Genomic DNA, 20,499 nt, shown 5'->3' with positions numbered 1-20,499 from the left:
GTCCTATGATGGGGCTTCCCTATTGGCTCAATGGTAAAGAATCCATCTGCAATGCAGAGGACACAAGTCCAACCGCTGGATCAGGAAGAGCGCCCGGAGTAGGAAATGGCAACTCACTCCAGTATTCTTGCCTGGAAAATCCCATGGACAGAGGAGCCTGATTTACAGTCCATGAGATCACAAAAGAGTTGGACATGACTTAACAACTGAGCATGCATGCATCTGTTCTGTGAATCTCTATGATTCTTGATTCATTGCCATCTTAGGTGATGACATATTCTTTCTTGTAGACACTTTTTATTTATTTTCCTATTGTTTGAGCCCTCTAATAAGAGACATTAGCTGTTACTTAACCCCACTGTAAGTTTTTTTTGAGTCATTAAGTGAGGATTACAACAGTAAACCTATCTCATAAAATTGTTTTGAGGCTAAAATAAATTAACATAATACAGAACTTAGACGAGTGTCTGTGTGTGTGTGTATGTATGTGCTCAGTCACTCAGTCATGTCTGACTCTTTGTGATCCTTTTGGACTGTAGCCCACCAGACCAGTGCTAATACATTGTAAATATTATATAAGTTATTATTTTTAATAATAATGCCATTGTACCTATCATATGTATTATGAATATGTATGTGGATATTTTCTGTGTGTTTTTTTTAAACTTAACTTATCCTTCATTATGCTCCCAGACTAGCCTAGTTTCTAATATTTAGTAAGTTCTGAATAAATGTTTTTAAATAAGTAAATAAAAAAATACAGCCCCATTGCCATTGCTGCAATTCTCTAGGGATAGCATTTTGCCTAAACTGAATTGACATTACTTTAGTTTGATGAATTTCTAAGCTATTCAGTGGTTTAGTGAGGAATATATCTTTATAAAACTTCCAAATGTCCTCAAATACAGGGTATAATATGTAATTTTTTATTCATTCACTTAGCTCAGCTGTTAATTTTTTATTCATTCACTTAGTTCAGCTGTTCATAAATGCAAATCTCAGTTAAAGTACCTCAATCCTTATCTTACTATTTTAATTACATGATCCATAACAATGTAAAGTGATTCAAATATCTAAACAGAATATTTATAGTTAGAAAGCTAGTTGACCTAGGGATTCAACCATTATGTTAATATTTGTATGTGCTAACCCATTATTGGTTTCTATAGAGTTTTATCCTGAACAGTTTCAGGAGCTCTTGCAGACAAAATTAATAACATTAAATCCACTATCTATTTGCATATGAATTTCTTTTAAATTTTTAAGAGACTTGATTTTGTAGACAAGTTTTAGATTTACAGCAAAACTGAGAGCAAGATACAGAAATTTCTCATATATCCCTGCTCCTACACAGACATACTCACCCCCATTATCAACATCACTCACCAGATTTGTCTTTTTTTTTTTTTTCAACCAAGGATGAATCTAATTTCATAACATTGTAACCACCCAGAGTCCATAGTTCACCTTATTATTCACTCTTGGGGTCATACATTCTGTGCGTTTAGGCAAAAGTATAATAACCTATATCCAAGATTTTCATTGCCAAGTATTATTCACTGCCCTAAAAATCTGTGTTCTGAGCGTCCAGTTCAAAATGGTGAAGTAGAAGGATGTATACTCATCTCCTCCTGCAAGAGCACCAAAATCACAGCTAGTTGTTAAGCAACCATCCACTGGAGAACAGTGGAACCCACTTTAAAAAGATTCCCTATGTCCAAAGACAAAGAAGCCACAATGAAATGATAGGAGGGGCGCAAACATGATAAAATCAAATCCCATACCCACCGGATGAGCAACCCGCAACCTGGAGAGCAATAATATCAAAGTTTTCCCACTGCTGTGAAGGTTCTGGGCCCCATGTCAGGCTTATCAATCTGGGGATCCAGCAAAGGGACTGGGAATCCTCAGGGAATCTATCTCATTGTTGTTTTAATTTGCGTTTCCATAATATCATATGGGAAAGATGGGGATCATTTTTTCATATGCCTGTTTGCCACATGTGTATCTTCTTTGCTGTGGTGTCTGATAAGATCTTTGGCCCATTTCTTAATCAGTTTATTTTCTTGTTGAATTTTAAAGGTTCTTCATATATTTTGTTAACAGACTTTTATCAGAAGTATCTTTTGCAGATATTCTGTCTTAGGCTGTGGCTTGTCTCCTGTTTGTCTTGAGTTTGTCTTTTACAAAGCAGTTTTTATTTTTGATAATGTTCAGGTTATCAGCTATTTCTTTCATGGAACTTGCTTTGGTGTTGTATCTAAAAAGACATCACCATAACCAAAATCGTCTGTTTTTCCCATTATTGTCTGTGAGTTTTGTAATTTTGCTTTTAGGTCTGTGATCTATTTTGGGTTAACTTTGTGAAGGGTATAAAGTCTGTGTCTAGACTGATGTTTCACATGTGGATGTCCACTTGTTTCAAGACCATTGGTTGAAGAGACTCTCTTGGTTCCATTGTATTGCCTCTGTTGTTCTGTCAAAGATAAATTGACCATATGTATAGAGGAATTTCTTTTTAATTTAAGGAGCTATTTTAAACTTTATATATTCTATTGTGAAACCCCTCTTCAGGCAAATGCCATGGCCTGCTATTTGGAAATGAATAACTGTCTAAATTAAGAACCAGAAAAATCTTTCTCAGAAGATATGTAAAGCTGAAGATAAATTTCATTAAACTAATTTATCTAAACTTCATGTAAGATTACACACTCATGAAGGTACTTCTAGATGAAAATGGATATCAGACACACCCTGATTTCCATTAGACCAGCCCTGGTTTTCTTTAGGCTATGAATATGAAGATTAGGAATTATTTTCACAAGCAACTGAAATCTGCCAAACAAATCACTTGAAGCGTGAAAATGCTAAGCTACTGCCTCACAAGATGTTTGCACTTAGTGGCAGAATGAAGAGGGATGAAGCTCTTTTTACAGTAATTTTAGAATAGAAACAGTAGCAGCTTTAGTGTTTTGGTTGGGGCCCCCACAAAATAAAATTTATTTCACTATTACAAGTTAAAAGCTTTCAGATTTCTGGACTAAAGAATATGATGTTTTTTTCCCAAAGTGAACTTACTAGTTTTATTGATTCTCTTCTATTTTGATTTTACATGCCAGAGTAGGGGAAATATGTTTCTTTAACATATACCAATGTTGTTTTTCCTACCACAAAAGTTTTCCATTTTGTTTTTACCTTAAATGCACTGCATATTACTTTCAATAGGTTTGTTCTATTATTAAATTGTCAAATCTAGCAAAACTTTTGGTTGTTTTTGGTACATAAAAATATATATTCTTCTGTTTCTTAAATAGATCTATATTTAGGTAAGATCTAAGTCTCTATCCTGTCAATGTACTTACTCATCAAAACTAAGTGGGAATGGTAAAGGTCTGGTAACTTATTTGAATGGAAGCTAGTAAATTGAGATGGGGTGAAAATGACATTTAATAAGCAAAATTATTTATTGAGGATACATATGTGTCTCACAGGTTTCTGTGATTAAGAGATACTGCTCTGCTACTAAATGATATTGATGGGGTTGCTAGTTCCATTCCACAATTTAAACATAAAACTTAAAATGGGAATACTTAAGAGTATTATGGTGTGTTGCCACATCAAAAAAATATAAATCTATATATTTATAATTAGTAATAACAGCTTTGTCTCTAGTGACTTTTCCCCAGAAGAAGAGCCTCTTCTGAATTTTACCTGCCTTCAAACTGAAGGTTTGAGGCTAGAAATTTTATTTGCTCTTCTACCATGTCTTCATTAATTTATGATTCATCTTTTCTGACTGTTGATCCTTCATATTTTAAATTCTCTGATCAATAGAATTGACTCTTCTAATTCTGTATGTCAAAGCTAGAAATTATTCCAGCCTTATAAACACCTCCTGGGGACAGATTAGCAACAGTATAAGTTTTAAGAACCTTTCTATTTAATTTGTTCAAAGAACACTTATTTTCTGATAATATAAACTTAGAGGTCTTTTGTCTCGTTTGTCAAATAATGCTTATTATCTAACAACTGAAGAGTATAATCTTTGGGGGAAATTGCTGGGTCTCTAAGTGGTGTTTTATGTTTGCTTCTGGCTTAGATTTCAGAAACCACTTGGTTTTCTGTTTTTAGATAAATGACATGTGCAACACTGTGATGATGACAATGCTAACCTTTTATTACTCAGCTTGGATTTTTCCATTTGGTTCTCTTTGACCCTCACTCAAATTATCAAAAGCTCAGAAAAAAAAGGAAAAAAAAAAAAAAAAGACGGCTGTTAGCAATAGTCAACATAAATGTAAACCTGGCTACCTCTTCACTGACTCCAATCTGTCAACTTGGAAACATGTAAATGTATCCATTATTTAGCTTCTATTTAGTTTTACTCCAAATTAAAGCATGTTTTTAAAACATTTGATGTAATTGGAGTACTCAAAACACCATAATGATTTATATTTCTGACATACTGGTATTTTGTGTTTCCTTTACAGAAGTTTACATTTTTAAACTTAGGATTTTGAAACTAAAACTGATTTCAAGGGTTTATAATTGTCCGTAGCAAAGCTTTACATTTATGTCTGGTATATGCTTTTGTTCTTATTATAGGAATAGAAAAAAGACCTGCAGTAATGCACTCTTTCAGTAACATCTTTAACTCATTGTTTTAAAAACAAGTCTTAAGGAGTGTTGTCCTGTAACCCTTACTCACATCATAGATCCTAAAAGGAAACTCTGTATATATAATGCCCTCCATTCTTCACTCCCATATTACTCCCCAAGATTCAATCCAGGATGAAATCACACAGTTCCATTGTAGTTCCTCTACTCAGGGTCACCAATGATCTTGATTTAAAATGTTTAGAAACTGTTTTCAGAACTTTCCTTTGTTACCCTTGGTGAAGCAAGGATTACTTGAAATTCTCTGGCCATTCAAGCTGCTCTAACAAAAATATCATAAGCTGGGTGGCTTATAAACAACAAACACATATTTCTCACAGTTCAAGAGGCTGGGAAGTCCAAAATCATGGTGCCATCAGATCTTGTATCTGGCGAGGGCCCTCCTCCTGGTTCATGGATAGCTATCTTCTCACTGTGTCCTCATATGATGGAAGGGATAAGGAATCTTTGTGAGGTCTCTTTTATCAGGGCACTAATCCCATTCATCAGAGCCCCACCCTCATGATCTTATTACTTTCCAAAAACCTCCACCCCCAATACAATCACTTTGAGGGTTAGGATTTTGACATATGAATTTTGAAGGGACATAAATATTTAATCTAAAGTATAGTCTCTCCTGATTTTTCTTCCTCCCTCCAGGTTTTTTCCTTTGCTTCTGTGAATAGTTATTCTAGTATCCTTTGCTGAATGCTAGAATATAGACCCCAGAAAAATTTGGAGCAAATTACATGTCTAGGAATCATCATGATAGAGATATAAATTAAAGACATTGCAGTGGATAAGATCTCCCAGACAGGATACATTCTGTAAGAATAAAAGAGGGACAAGTGTGGAAATCAGGAAAAGCCAGTTTATAAAGAGGGCTGGACAGTGCAGACCATAGATTATATTTAATATTTTTTATTGAAGTATAGCTGATTTACAATGCTGTGCCAATCTCTGCTGTAAAGTGACTCAGTTATGCATAAATATACATTTTTTAATATTCTTTCCCATTATGGTTTATCACAGGATATTGAATATGGTTCCCTGTGCTATACAGTAGGACCTTGTTTATCCATCTATGTATAGTAGCTTGAATCTGCTAACCCCATACTCCCAGTCCTTTTCTCAGCCACCCTCCTCCCACTTAGCAACCACAAGTCTGTTCTCTATGCATAGACCACATTTAAAAACAAACTTGTTGGATAAATATCCAAATTATTACAGTTTTATTATGACACATAGTTTCAGCATTATATCAGTGTATGAACAAGAGAATAAACTAGTTGTTCAGGTTCCTTTCAGACTTTGGATTCCATAATTGTAAATGACAATAACATTTTTACTTTTACAGCTACCACCTTAAGCAAGGAATGGATTTTAGTTATATCATTCACATTTTAGTGAAAGATGGCTGAATTCAAACCATGTGTGAAGCGAAAGTCAAAGTGTTAGTAGCTCAGTTGTGTCTGACTCTGTGACCCCATGGACTGTAGCTCCCCAGGCTGCTCTGTCCATAGAGTTCTCCAGGCAAGAATACTGGAGTGGGTAGCCATTCCCTTCTCTAGGAGATCTTTGCAACCCAGGGATCAAATCCAGGTTTCCTGCATGGAAGGTGGATTCCTTACCTTCTGAGAAACCAAGGAAGCCCTGGTTCAGTAAGGGTGCTGGTACCTCACAAATGCAATCACAACTGTGATGGATTAGAAACAAATATTATCATATAGGGCTGGAATGTAGTTAAAAGGGTCAGGTGTGCAAGCTTGAAATTTACAACTGTAGTTAGAACTGATGGATCTGAGACCAGAAGCTGCCAGCCCTGTGTGTCACCCCTTAGGGAGACTGGCTGGAGGTGGCCTCAATGTGTGAGGAAAGACTTCAAAATCCACTCTGTCCTCTGCACCACATAACAGAGTATCAAAGTGCTTAGACGTCAGAATGCCATCATACTTTTGAGCCATCCTTGATTTTACCAGTTATTAATATGTCATTAGATATAACACATTTTTCCATAGTAAATATGATTGTAAGTGTAAAGAATTCTAGAAATACACAATTTTTTTCAGTGTAAATAAGTCTAGAGATCCTTTCATTCCTGAGAAAACAATTGCTTTCTATATAGCCTGATTATACAAAATACCAGTTTTACATAATAATTATGAAAGTGCTCAATCAAATTTGGCTATTTTTTGTATTTGGAAGCCATTTCCTTCAAGACATTTTTAGGCTTTTGTGTTTGTTTATATAAATGCCATAAAGCTTAAGTTATAATGTAAAAATTATTCCATTAGGTTTCAACCTCAGTACACACACACACACACACACAAACCCCTACACAGTTGCCCACAGTCTCTTTATTAAGAGACTGATTTTGAGCTTGTGGTGTCTAGGTTTGTGAATAGGATAAAGGAAATTTTCACATAATTCCTGAAATCTTTGAAAAGCATTCCTGTTACTCAACTAGTAAAAACTCCCTTGGTGTGATTTTAATATTATAGATTTTTAAAAATATATTCTTGATCTACTTTGTGAAATATAGAGGTCAGGCTAACTGAAAACAAAAAATGGCCATATCAACAATGCTTTTAATACTGAGTATATAGACATCAACCAACTTGTCAATCTCTGTAGTAAAGTTACATGACTTTTCACATTAGAATTTAATTGAGTCCACAAAGGAGAAAATATGATTTAAATAGAAAAGAATGTGAAACACATGTTATATGTATATGAAAAACAGAGTCACTTTTTTATACACCAGGAACTAACTCAACATTGCAAATCAACTAATACTTCAATTAAAAAAAGAAAATGAGCTTCTGCATCAAGCTCACTATAAAAACATTAAAGAGATTTTTTAGTTTCAAGATTTCAATGGAAGTCAAAGACTGTGCTGCTTCTGGCTTCCCCAGTGGCTCAGTGGTAAAGAATCTGCCTGCCATACAGGAGACTTGCAGAGCTGCTGGTTCCATCCCTGAGTTGGGAAGATCACTGGAGTAGGAAATGGCAGCCCACTCTAGTATTTTTGCCTGGGAAATCCCATGTACAGAGGAACCTGGCAGGGTATAGTCCATGGGGTTGGCAAGAGTCGGACGCGACTGACTAAACAACAACAACAACAAATAAAATAAATTCCATTGAGCTCTCATTGGCCAAAGTGGGTAACAAATCAAATTGATGAAGTCATGATGCAAGTCAAATACCCTTGCACACCAAGTCTGTTATAAATTTAATAATGCTTTAATGTGAACACTTCTAAATTTTAAAGGGACATACCAAGTGTAGAGCAATGGCCTAATCATTTCCATCAGTTTTATTAAATAAAAAAGCATAAATTGTTTGAATAATCACTTGGAGTTCTTGGTAACAAAATGTGATCTATGCTAATGCAACCAAGCTCCATCTCTTTCTCAACATGCTTTTGTCCAAATAAAACTGTCACTGGAATTACTTAGTTTTCTCTACAACCACCAATGTGTTCCAGTAATTTAGATTTCATGCCTCCTTCAGAGATTATAAGCAAAGGCTAGCAATTCCAGCTTCCCAGGTGGCTCAGTGGTAAAAGAATCTGCCTGCTAACGCGAGAGATGCAGGAGACATGGGTTCGATCTCTGGGGCAGGAGGATCCCCTGGAGAAAGATATGGCAACTCACTGCAGTATTCTTGCCTAGAAAATCCCACGGATAGAGGACCCTGGTGGGCTACAGTCCATAGGGCTACAAAGATTTGGACACAACTGAACAACTGAGCACAGCAATTCCAGAGAAAATAAAGCAGGTTCCTATGTTTTCTCAGCAATTCCCACTTCTAATTGTAGTGGAACTGATTTACGAAAGAGGAGCATAAATTCCTTTACTCAGTTTCCTTTTTCTTTTTAAAGAAACTTCTTTAAAACTTCACTGCCTTTCACTGTGTTTTAATCCTTGATGTAATTAATTGTTTTTTGAACTGGTAAAAGATACAGAAATGTTCAAAGGAAGCAATGTTTATGGTTTCTAAGTGAAATAGTTCGATTCAGTTTTATTCAGGAGTTATCTATTGTAAAAATTTCATAGTTATTGTTGTGGATCTTAAAAGTATTGCAAGAAGTTCCATTTAAAATATATTTATTGTTTATTATGAATGTTATATTGTTCTAGTTACACTTTTTTAATACTATGTTTCATTGAAAAAATTATAGATGGCTCAAATATAATAGCTAAGATATATAATATAATCAAAGTATTTAAATTAGAATTTAAAAACTAATTCTTATTTTTGCATGTATCAGTTCTCCATTTGGTATATTAAAAAATACAGGTTTATTAATATTAATGCGTGTTATTGAAAGTTACACTCCTTTATTTCAGATCCAAGAAGTTAGCAGAGATAATGAGCAAGAAAATCGCTATGAAGAGGGTATTACCTCATTTTCTACATGTTCTCCTAGTAAGTGCTCCTCTATGTTACATATATACATAACACTTAAATTAAGGTATTTGTAACTGGTAAAGTCAAACTGAAGAGAGTGTGGAAAAACACAAAGAGCGTTGGACGACATCTAATTAATGGTATGACTTTGAGCATATCATCTGGTAGAAATATTACTACATTATCTTGCTAATTTAAATAGTTCTAACAAGTTCAGTGTTTAATAATCAAACCAGCAGTTTTTCCTACCCAAAGAAAGTACACTAGTCAGTCTGATATAAATGTTCTGTGATAACTATATTTTTTTGATTTTTTTAAACAAAGTCACATTATTTTCAGACCTTAGTTTTCTCAGATAAGAAATGAGTTTGCACTAGTTCTCTCTAAGGTCCCCGCTAGCTGTAATAGAATGTAATTCTATATATAACGACTGAAGACAACCAGAATCTTCCTCCATGTACATAATTCTACCCATCATGCCTGACTCCATAGGTTCACAACAGCTTGCTCACTGGGCTAGTCTGATGGGCATCTCCCACTCAACATTTCTAAATCTGAAAGCCCCCAATCATGCCCAAATCCACTCTACCTGCTGATATTGCCATGTCAGAAAATGAAGATTTCTTCCTTGTTCAATTCAGTCCCAAAACTTGGAGTCACCCTTTTTTACTTTCTCTCCTATCCCACTTCCAATGTGTCAGATAGTACCGTGAACTCTTCCTTCACAATACAGCCAGTATTTCCTTACCCTATCACTGTTATTTATCCACACCGTCCACTCTGGCATCAGCTCTCCCCTGGATTGTCACAATAACACAGTGGCTCTTAATGGAGCACTATTTTCTGTTCTCAACAGAGAATGCATGTCAGTGAATGGAGATTTTTGTTGTGGTCATGAGTTGAGAAGGGAGTTTTGCTAAAAATTCTGCTAAATATCCTGCAATACACAGGACATGCCCAGGAAACACAGGATTATCTTCTCAAAAATGCCAGTAGTACTCTGTTAAGAAACCTTGAAACAGCTGCCTTCCCATTTGCCCCTAATATTCTGTACTTCATGAAGGAACTATTCACACTTCTGCTCCAAATTCTCCTGTTCTTATGCACTTTGAACAGGTCACAGCTGATGCTCCACAAAACTGCCTACCAGTTTTTCAACTGATGGGATGACTTGCAAATCAAATAATATTAAATGCAATTCCTTAACTAGCATACTTTGGCAAAATCAGTAAACTCTTCAAACACTAGGGCAGAACACAAAATCATGCTAAATGATAATGTAATCAATTGATGCACTAAATTTTAAAGTTATACATTTAATATCATTTTAATGATTTATTATCATTTTAGTGGTAATGAAAGTGATGTAAAGGCCATCATTGATAATGACCATATATTTATTATGACATTTATTCTCAGAAGTACTACCTATAATAAGAAGACATTATTTCAGCTATTGGTACAGAACAACCTCAATTCTACAGACTGTTGGGACCTGAAACTGTCACCGATATGAAATTCTGTGCGATTGGACTCAGGCCTCTGACTCTTTCCTTAGAGAAGAGGTGAAACATAGAACACCCTAAGTCAGCAAATTTCCATTGGTATCATTTCTGTGAAGTTTCCTAAAACCCACTGACCCACCATGTATGACTCTAGGGCTGTATTCCAGGTTTGGGCATATTTGACAAGGACTAAGGAGACCCTGTTGCTTAGACAGTGTTACATAAAATAGACTACATAAACTGAGCATGTTGACATAAAGGTAGCTGTAAGGAATTGCCTATAGCATGAATGTAATTCTAAGTTGATGATCAATTTGCCCAGACAGGAACAGTGAAGTCCTTTTGCTAGCCTGAGCAATGATTTCTTTCCAGCCACTCCATCATTTACTCCATCAGCATATCTAGAAACTCCTTTATTTCAGGCTGTGTTTGGGGTTAGAGGCAGAAAGATGAATGAGGTCTGTGCAGAGATCTGTGCAAGAACGAAACACCGTCTGCTCTGCCCCAGCTGATAGTTAAAGAATCTTGGTTGCAGTTCTAATACTGGCAGCTAGACCTTTCTTCTTTCCCACAAGAAAAATGAGAGAAATTAAAAATAAAATTCATGTAGAAATATGTAGTACCATCATGGACATGATTTTCCCACATGATTGATTTTTTTCTCCTGTTGCTAAAAAATCTCTACAGTGTAACTCTTCATATAAAAAAAATTCCTCTTTGTCTGTACTCTGCCATTTGTCTTCTTTAGCTGTGTTTTAGTTTAACAAAACTTTGAAACAACAGTTATTTGCTTTTCTATTGCACTCATGACAGAAATTCGCCTTTTCCCTCCAGTATAGATTCCAAAGTTCATTTCAAACTTTTGTGAATACTTTATTTAGAGCAGAATTTCTATAAAGAAAATATAAACCACAAGTTTTAAGATTTAAAGTTATTGCATTATATATTATTCTATTTTCTTCCTAAGTGGCTAGAGGGCATTTATCGTGTACAGTGTAAACACAAATAATGGAATCATGATTCTTAGAGTAGAGGAAATTTGCCTGAATCATTTGGTTAAATTTCAAGATAGAATAGATTTTTTTGGTGAGAGAACTGAGCCTTAGCAATATTTACCTACTCAGCTCAGTGCTCTGTGATGACCTAGAAGGATGGGATAAGCGGGTGGGAGGGAGGCTCAAGAGTGAGGGGATATGTGTATATTTATAGCTTATTCAGAAACCAGCAGAATGTACAGCAGAAACCAGCACAACATTGTAAAGCATTATCCTCTAATTAAAATTTTTGAAAAAAATTTTAAAAGTAGAAATTTTTTTAAAAGTAGAAAAAATATTTACCTATTGTTGGTAATTTAGATGCATTTCCAATGGAAAAATATCAACACTTTATCAAATAGTATTTTTAAGAATTAAGATGTCATCTGGTGATAAATGTTAAATAATTAAGAATCACAGACTCATTTGATCACAGTATTTATAAGCAAGATAAGATTTTTGTTCCTTGTCTTTACCTTTTCCATCACTTACTTATTACTTGTTAGGTTGGTTATATTGTTGTCTACTAAAAATATGGTAATGCAGTCATATACTGAATCTGCTCAAACAATAACTTTAGAGAATTGCAATATTATTATATATGTAATATCAGAATATTACATATTATTATTGTGTATGAGAGTGTCATAAACTGAAGTAGCAGGATGTAATGGAGCTCTCTCGGTAAATATTTTAAAAGCTCAACAATGGCTATTCACCAAAACTACGCGTTTGTTAGCTTTCTCCTGTATCAGTTGATAAAAGTTTAATTAACATTACCACCACTTCTGTATCAAGTTACAAAACATTAACTGCCTCCAGATGGAGTGTTTAAATGAAATCCTACAATCTTTATCATAAACAGCCGTACAGAGCCCAGATCTCCACCATAAAAGCTGGCCTTACAGGCAGAGGTCAGAAGAAGCCAAAGTGAATGAAACAGCAGAGGAAGAAGAAGAGCATGAATCAGGCATGGAGGCAGAGCACGGCCCTCCAGAGGTGGACAGTGAGAGTGAGAACCAGTACGATGACTTGTATGTGTTCATTCCCGGAGACAACCCTGAAAATAATTCCCAAGAGCCCCTTGTGTGCCCCAGACCACCTCTCCCCCCACCACGACCTGTAACCACTGCCTTCCAACTGGAAAAACCTCACTTCCCAGTACAAGGTAAGTTTAAGTTTAAAACAACTTTGAAACTTTGACACGCTTACACAGCATACAGTATAGCAGTGGTGAAGCTATACAAAGATCACCATTTAAAACCAAAAGAAACTTTCCTCCTGTTCTTTAATATCTAAAACCTGCTGCTGCTGCTAAGTCGCTTCAATCGTGCCCGACTCTGTGCAACCCCATAGACGGCAGCCCACCAGGCTTCGCCATCCCTGGGGTTCTCCAGACAAGAATACTGGAGTGGGTTGCCATTTCCTTCTCCAATGCATGAAAGTCAGAAGTGAAAGTGAAGTCGCTCAGTCGTGTCCGACTGTTAGCGACTCCATGGACTGCAGCCTACCAGGCTCCTCCGTCCATGGGATTTTCCAGGCAAGAGTACTGGAGTGGGGTGCCATTGCCTTCTCCGGATCTAAAACCTGAGAAATCAGCTAAGAGGTACCTAGCACTAACTCCCTTCCTCCCTCCCTCCCTTCCTTCTTTCCTCCTTTAGTCCTTCTCTCTCTACCTTTCCTTACCCCTCACTCCTCTTCTCTCTCCCTCTCTCTTTTTCTTGCTTTTTCCTTCCAGGAAAGAAGTCTCATTTCAAAGCTTTCTGTAAGTAAAGAAAGAAAATTTGGAAGGAGTCTGTCACTCTTCACATAAAACGAACCTCAAGCACCATGTGGAAAAGTAAATGACAACTTTGGGTTTTAAAAATACTCTTAGTTTTCTGGCAAAAGAGAAAGGCTAATATGTTACAGATTTGAAAATGAGCTTGGGCACAGTCCCTCAGTCAGGAGCTGCAGGGGAAGCAAGTGGTAAAGGGTTTATCACACTGTGCATTGAGACCAAAGTCTAAAAGCACTCTGTCTTGCTAAAATGGAAGAACAGTTAAATGACTGTGATAGCATTGTTCCCAGATGCAGGAACGAAGCTGTGTAGCAGCAGAGGTGGGAGTGGGAGTGGGGGTGAGGGGCAGGAAGCATCCCCGGGAGCTTCCACGGTAGGCTTATCTTCCTGGAATGTTCCACAGCCTGGCAGACTTTTCTGCTCACTCCTACAGTCACTAATTACCACCCACTTTACTGATCATTCTTTCATGTTTATTTTCCAAATTCATAAAATATTCTTACAGAGAAAATTTAATAAGGATGAAAGAAGCATCTATTATTAAAGCCCCATTTGTCACTGTACTTGAGTTGTCAAGTCCTAGAAGGCTGTAAAGTCTTTAAAGACTATTTTTAAAAAGTGAATTTTGAAACCATGAAATTCAGCATTTGTGTTCTTGAAGGCATTATCCCTATAAAGGTTCAAGTTAATCAACATAAACCCTTACTAAGATTATGCACTTTATAAGAGATGGAAAGTATCTTAATGAAAAGTGCGGGAAACCTAGTGGGTACTTTCTCGATTCATTCACTCATTCAACAAACACGTATTGATTACCTACTATGTGCTGAGCTCTTATAGACTGCTGAGATAGATCAAGGATGTAGGTATATCAATATTGGGAGTGGGGGGAGAGATGTAAATTAGTATCTGCTTGCTTTCGTGCATGCTCAGTCACTCAGTCATGTCTGACTCTTTGCAAGCCCACTGAATATAGCCCTGACAACAAAGTTTTGGTGTATTTTTCCCACTTTTATAGATGTGAATAGTTTTATGTAGTTATTAAAATCAGTTATTAAGAAAACAAGGATGTCTTATATCAGGTTAAAGCTATTAAAGGAGTTAATTTTTAGCTACTTTTTAAAGGGAGCTAAATAGTTTAAATAAAATTTTAAATCCTGTTTTTTCTAATGTGAATTTCCATATATGGTATGTTGGTTAGGAGGTTAAAAGTTATTCCACAGAGAGTAATTTTCACCAGATATCTAGGACCACAAGTATAATGTTGGCCTATATATCTTCTGAAGAGTACTAAATATAAAAAGCAACATCATACAAAAACTCACTCCTGTTATTTAAAAACCGTATTATTACATTTTCAATGCAGTGTTACTTTTAATTACAGTAGGAAATGGGTACCCTTTCCAGTATTCATGCCTGGGAAATCCCATGGAAAGAGGAGCCTGGCAGGCTACATACAGTCCATGGGTTTGCAGAGTCGGACACAACAGAGTGACTGAGCACAATTTTAATATCATATTTTTTCATGGGGCTAATACTGGAAGTGAATTAAAAGTAAAATGCCAATATTTTTTCTTAAAAATTTTTGATTGAGGTCTTTGAAAGTAAGACTAGAAGCTCCCACTTATTTTTCGCTGGAGACTTTAGCTAGTGATAGCTTCAGGAATTGTTCTGTACAAGTTTTTTCCTGCCTTCAAGTCACTGATAAAGAGATGCCACCTCATGAATGCTCTAAGCATCAAATTTCTTATGATCGATTCATGAACATATTCATTGGAGAAAACAGTCTCATAGAACACTTTTCTGTTTATAACTGACATCCTGTCTCTTTGGATCTTCACAACAAACTTTCAAGGCAACCGTCATTATGATCCCCCTTTGATTTGGGCTTCCCTGGTAGCTCAGCTGGTAAAGAATCCACCTGCAATGCAGGAGACACTGGTTTGATTCCTGGGTCGGGAAGATCTGCTAGAGGAGGGATAGTCTATCCACTCCAGTATTCTTGGGCTTCCCTGCTGGCTCAGCTGGTAAAGAATCTAACCGCAATGTGGAAAACCTGGTTTCAATCCCTGGGTTAGGAAGATCCCCCAAAGAAGGAAATATCTACCCGCTCCAGTTTTCTATCCTGGAGATGTCCATGCACTGTATAGTCCATAGGGTCGCAAAGAGTTGGACACAACTGAGTGATCACTTTGATTTAGATCCAAGACCCTAGAGCTTGTAATTAGAATGTGTCAAATTCTTCCATGGACAGGTTTCCTGGGCTTTTAGGATTCTTATCTTTGTTTTACATTCTTTCCCAATTATTTCAAAAATTGGATTATAGGAGTGATATATTTTAATCATTATTTACTAGTGTGCAATCTGAGTTGAGAAAACTCAGATCCAACTCCAACATGAAAAGTATAATCTAATACACTGGGAAATGAAAAGTGAAATGTTTTCTTTCTAGTGCAAGCCCAACTTTAGAAAGAGTTGAGAAAGGAGGTAGGAGGAGAAACAAAGAGAGTTAACAGCTCCAGAAACCAGTTCATAAAAGTAAGATAGTTGACACATTCCGCTAAAAATGAAACACTACACGTGTTTCCCACACACTTAATCTGGTTTCACCTAGGATGCTGTCAGTGAAACAGAAGCCATGAAGTCAGAATCTCAAAACCATATTATTCACAAGGGAAAAGGAAAGTCTTGGACATTTTAAAGTTAATGCCAGCCATGTTGGCATCCATACTTCTTGGGTTAAACTAACTGAAATAAGCTAAGACTCGGCAGGGAGGTGGTCTTGGGCTCTCCTTTGGTCTCTCCTCATGAGTCTACCTAAAACAGTTGCTGAATCTTCTTATAATAATACCTTTTTATTCTGCTTTTAACTGTTTGTCTTTCTCCCTACCTCCTAAGTTTTCGCACTAAAATATCCATTAAGTAAGCTAAAAATTTTTGATCAGATTCTTACTAAACAGAAAGGAGACTAATTCTTCCTTAGTTCATGAGCATGAATCTCAGAACAACACAGAGAACTAACAATTTTTCAGTCAATAACTGAAATAATTTCCATTTTTATTGTGTTTGTTAATACTTTAACACTTGTCAAAAGGACACATTTAAAAGATTTTTCTCATCGTCTGGCAGAGAGAGCCAGCGAGATTCTCTTCAACTTATTAATTGATCACAGTATATAGTATCTTTGTCTTCCAAATTAACTGCTGCTAGAATATTTTAATATGATCTTATAAAAATATGTAAATATTTTGCTGAATGTGAAAACCATAAAAGATTACTGAATAAAGACTATTTATTAACCATAAAAGATTAATTCTTGGAAAATTAATCTTCAAGCCATTGATTTTCTATGCCATCTTTTATTTCATGAACCCTACTTTCAATATCCTTTATCAAGGAATGAAGTTCATGTTGGGCTATAGAAATCAAGAGAGCCGGATTGGGACTTAGTATAAGAAGCTAAACAATGGTACTTTTGGCTATTCTCCTCTGTCATTTTCAGAGAAATCAATTTTAGACAAAATACTTGATTCAATCCCTATAAAAGGTAAAATGACTTCAAATTTTTTTTAAAAATTTTGAGAACACTAGGCTTGAAAAACACAAGCTTTCAAAGTATTTGATATTTGAGGCTTAGTTTTATGATTTGATTTCCTGATGTTAAATCATTCATATTCTATGTGGAAAGTAGTTATATGCCTATTTGTATGTTTTCAAAGAATGCCATGTCTTTAACGAACTTATTCTAAGAAGTTAACAATTACAGACTGAAGGAGAATATGTTAGTAAATTACATGATTCACTTTTCTCTTTTTGGAATTTATAGAGTAATATGCAAATTATTTGGGGGGGTGGAAATTCAAGCAACTGACAAATGGACACCAATAATATTGTATAAAATATAAATAATTACCATTCAAATATTTTATAAGCAGGGAAATTGTTGGAAGGCCAAATGGAGAGAAGTCAAAGTTGGTGTGATTTCAGTGCAAGATATGAAACAGGAAGTGATTCCGAAGAAGAAAAGAAAGAAGATGAAAAGGATCAGGAACAGGAGGAAGACCCATACACTTTTGCTGAGATTGATGACAGTGAATATGACACAATACTGGCCAATAGGAGTATAAAGAAAAAAATTGGAAGTCGTTCATTCATTATGAACAGACCTCCTGCCCCCACACCACGACCCACAAATATCCCTCCAAAAGAGGAAACTACACCTTACATAGAGCAAGGTAATTTGTTTTGTTATTGATGTTACTGTTTGTGTGTGTGTGTGTGTTTTTGGAGGATGTCCTGTCTTTTGGTAGGATCTAAAGCCTCAAAGATTAAAAGTATGTTTTAGAGTCATAGTTAAGTTGTGTTGGCCCATTATTTAATTTAAACACACAGTGGATAAAGAAAATAAGGACAATGTGTGGGGTTCTGGTTTGTAATTGTTCACTAAGAAGGATAGTTTTGACTATGAAGCCATAGTATGTGCAAAGAAATACTCTTTGGTGCTTCTTCCATAATTCTATAAGAGCAAGCTCAATTCCCATGAATAACATGCAACACAAGAAAAACATAGGTACCTTAATTTTTGCCCGTCTTCCATTCACAATAACTTAAACAATCTAAACAGTTTTGAATACTAGAATCTTAGATATGCAACGCCAGTTTCTTTGATAATTGTACTTCACCCCCAATGATTAAGATTCACTTCATCCATGATAGAATTTTTGCTTCATTTTAGATTTCAATTCTTTGTCATTCTCAGTTAAATATAAATATAAAAAACATAAAAAAATCCTTAAAGCTTTCTTATATCTATAACCCCAGTAGGATGTGTTGACTTTGCTATTATTTCTAACATTCTTGTGTACTCTGCTTTGGTGCATTCCATGAGTCACCGGTGTCTAAGACATGACTTTTATTCATCAGTGTATCACAGACACACGCACTTAACCCTACATTTGGGGTTAGATACCACCCTGCTGCTGCTGCTACTGCTGCTGCTGCTGCTAAGTTGCTTCAATCATGTCCGACTCTGTGTGACCCCAGAGATGGCAGCCCACCAGGGCCCGCCATCCCTGGGATTCTCCAGGCAAGAACACTGGAGTGGGTTGCCATTTCCTTCTCCAATGCACGAAAGTGAAAAGTGAAAGTGAAGTCGCTCAGTCGTGTCTGACTCTTTGCGACCCCATGGACTGTAGCCTACCAGACTCCTCCACCCATGGGATTTTCCAGGCAAGAGTTCTGGAGTGGGTTGCCATTGCCTTCTCCGAGATACCACCCTAGGGACTGAAAGTGTGAAGTAAACCATTGTTTCCATCTTTGAGGTGTTCTAAGCAACAGCTATCCAAATAAATATATAGTACAATTTGACCTTTTATTAGAGATTTTTGAATAAAATATTTGTGATTAATCAAAATGTTTGGGTGACAACTAAAGATGAGAGGCAATCTATTATACATTCAAATAATCTAAACGAAGTACACAAGCAGAACATTTAAATATATACCACAGATTCACTCAAAAAGAACACAGTTATTCATCTGTGATCAGTATGTGCAAAAAAAGCCATTCTATTGTGTAAACAGTATGTATTGAGAGATTTGTATAAGAAAATTGAGCAAGTTTGTCCACTATAGTTTTACACCTACTTAACAGTGATATGCTGATAATGTTCAAGACACTATTAAAAAAATAGAAACCAATAACAAATTAATAAAGATTTCACCTAAAATAAAATGTCAGCTGGAACAATTATTAGATTATTAAGGCAAGGGATAAGTTGTAATTAGAATTTTTCACATTGTCTAACATAGTGGCTCTAGGATATTACATACAGGCCTTCATATCAGCAGATTCCACATCTAAGGATTCAACCAACTGCACCTTAAAAATATTCAGTAAGAGAAAATTCCAGAAAGTACCACAAAGCAAAACTTGAGTTTGCCTGCAGGGCAACTGCTTACATAGCATTTAGATTGTATGTTCAGCTAATTATATAGCATTTACATTGTATCAGGTATTATAAGTAATCTAGAGTTGATTTGCAGTAAACAAGAGAATGTACATAGGTTATAGACAAATATTGTACCACTTTATAAAAAAGACTTAAAAAGTGAAAGTGTTAGTCTCTCAGTCATGTCCAACTCTTTGCAACCCCATGGACTGTTGCAACAGGCTCCTCTGTCCCTGGAATTCTCCAAGCAAGGATACTAGAGAGGGTAGCCATTCCCTTCTCCAGGGGACCTTCCCAAGCCAGGGATCGAACCCCAGTCTTCTGCATTGTAGGAAGACTCTTTACTATCTGAGCCACTAGGGAAGCCCAAAAGAGACTTGAGCATCTGCAGATTTTGGTATGGAGAAAGGAGGTCATGGAACTAATTCCCTGCAGAACCTGAGGGACAACTGTACTAGCTCTTTGACAAAGTTTTTAAATCCCAATAAATATTTTTTTAAAGAGAGAAGATAGACATATAATTTAATGAAAGAATTTGGTTATATTCTAGAAATTTTTCAACAGGTACATCATCTTTGGCATCTCAATCTTTAGGGAATTCTCAGGACCACAAAGACCATAGGGTTTCTCTACTTTTTGCTCTTTATCTTCTCTCCCTTCTGTCAACTGTCATATTCTTGTTTTCCATGAATTCATTCTTGTGTTCTATTTTTTCTGTATCATTCATTTCTCTTTGTTTACTGGTAGCGGGGGCAATGGAGTTTAATTTCTTTGTCATGGCTTTTGTCTCATTTTGCTTTGATTCTAATTTATAAATTTCTGTGATATTTATTTCTCTTTAGTTCTCATATCATCTGTATTATCTTTCCTCGTTGCTTGTCTGTTTGGTCTGGAACTCTTGATACCTCCATCAGATAGGTGGCTCTTCTTCACTATGCTTTCATGTTGAAGAATGAAGCACCAAAACCTAAATGGAAACTTGCCCTGCTCACTTGGGGACTGCACTGTAGGGCAGTGGGTAACCAGCTTTTTCATTGAATTATCCCAAAGTGTTAGTTTTGATAGATCTATTTTTCCATTTTTCAATATATCTAGAATAAATTCCAACTAATTGTAACCTAATTTATATACCCAGTTACCAGCACTCTGAGATCAGAGTCT

At 35.9% G+C, this 20,499-nt stretch overlaps 1 protein-coding gene across 3 annotated transcripts in view; it reads left to right on the top strand.

The window, feature by feature from the left end:
• BANK1 (B cell scaffold protein with ankyrin repeats 1) overlaps positions 1-20,499 on the top strand; it is a 320,699-nt gene that overhangs the window by 259,220 nt on the left and 40,980 nt on the right. For 2 of the 3 annotated variants that reach the window (XM_027543971.1, XM_027543969.1), the window contains exons 8-10: positions 9,009-9,087; positions 12,474-12,776; positions 17,321-17,623. In XM_027543971.1, the coding sequence (XP_027399772.1) occupies positions 9,009-9,087; positions 12,474-12,776; positions 17,321-17,623 (685 nt within the window). The remainder of the gene's footprint in view (positions 1-9,008; positions 9,088-12,473; positions 12,777-17,320; positions 17,624-20,499) is intronic. The other variant, XM_027543970.1, reaches the window with a different exon arrangement.

The sequence above is a fragment of the Bos indicus x Bos taurus genome, chromosome 6, assembly GCF_003369695.1.
Source record: "Bos indicus x Bos taurus breed Angus x Brahman F1 hybrid chromosome 6, Bos_hybrid_MaternalHap_v2.0, whole genome shotgun sequence".
NCBI lineage: Eukaryota > Metazoa > Chordata > Mammalia > Artiodactyla > Bovidae > Bos > Bos indicus x Bos taurus.
The sequence above is the reverse complement of the archived record's forward strand: the minus strand, read 5'-3'. Positions and strand labels throughout refer to the sequence as shown.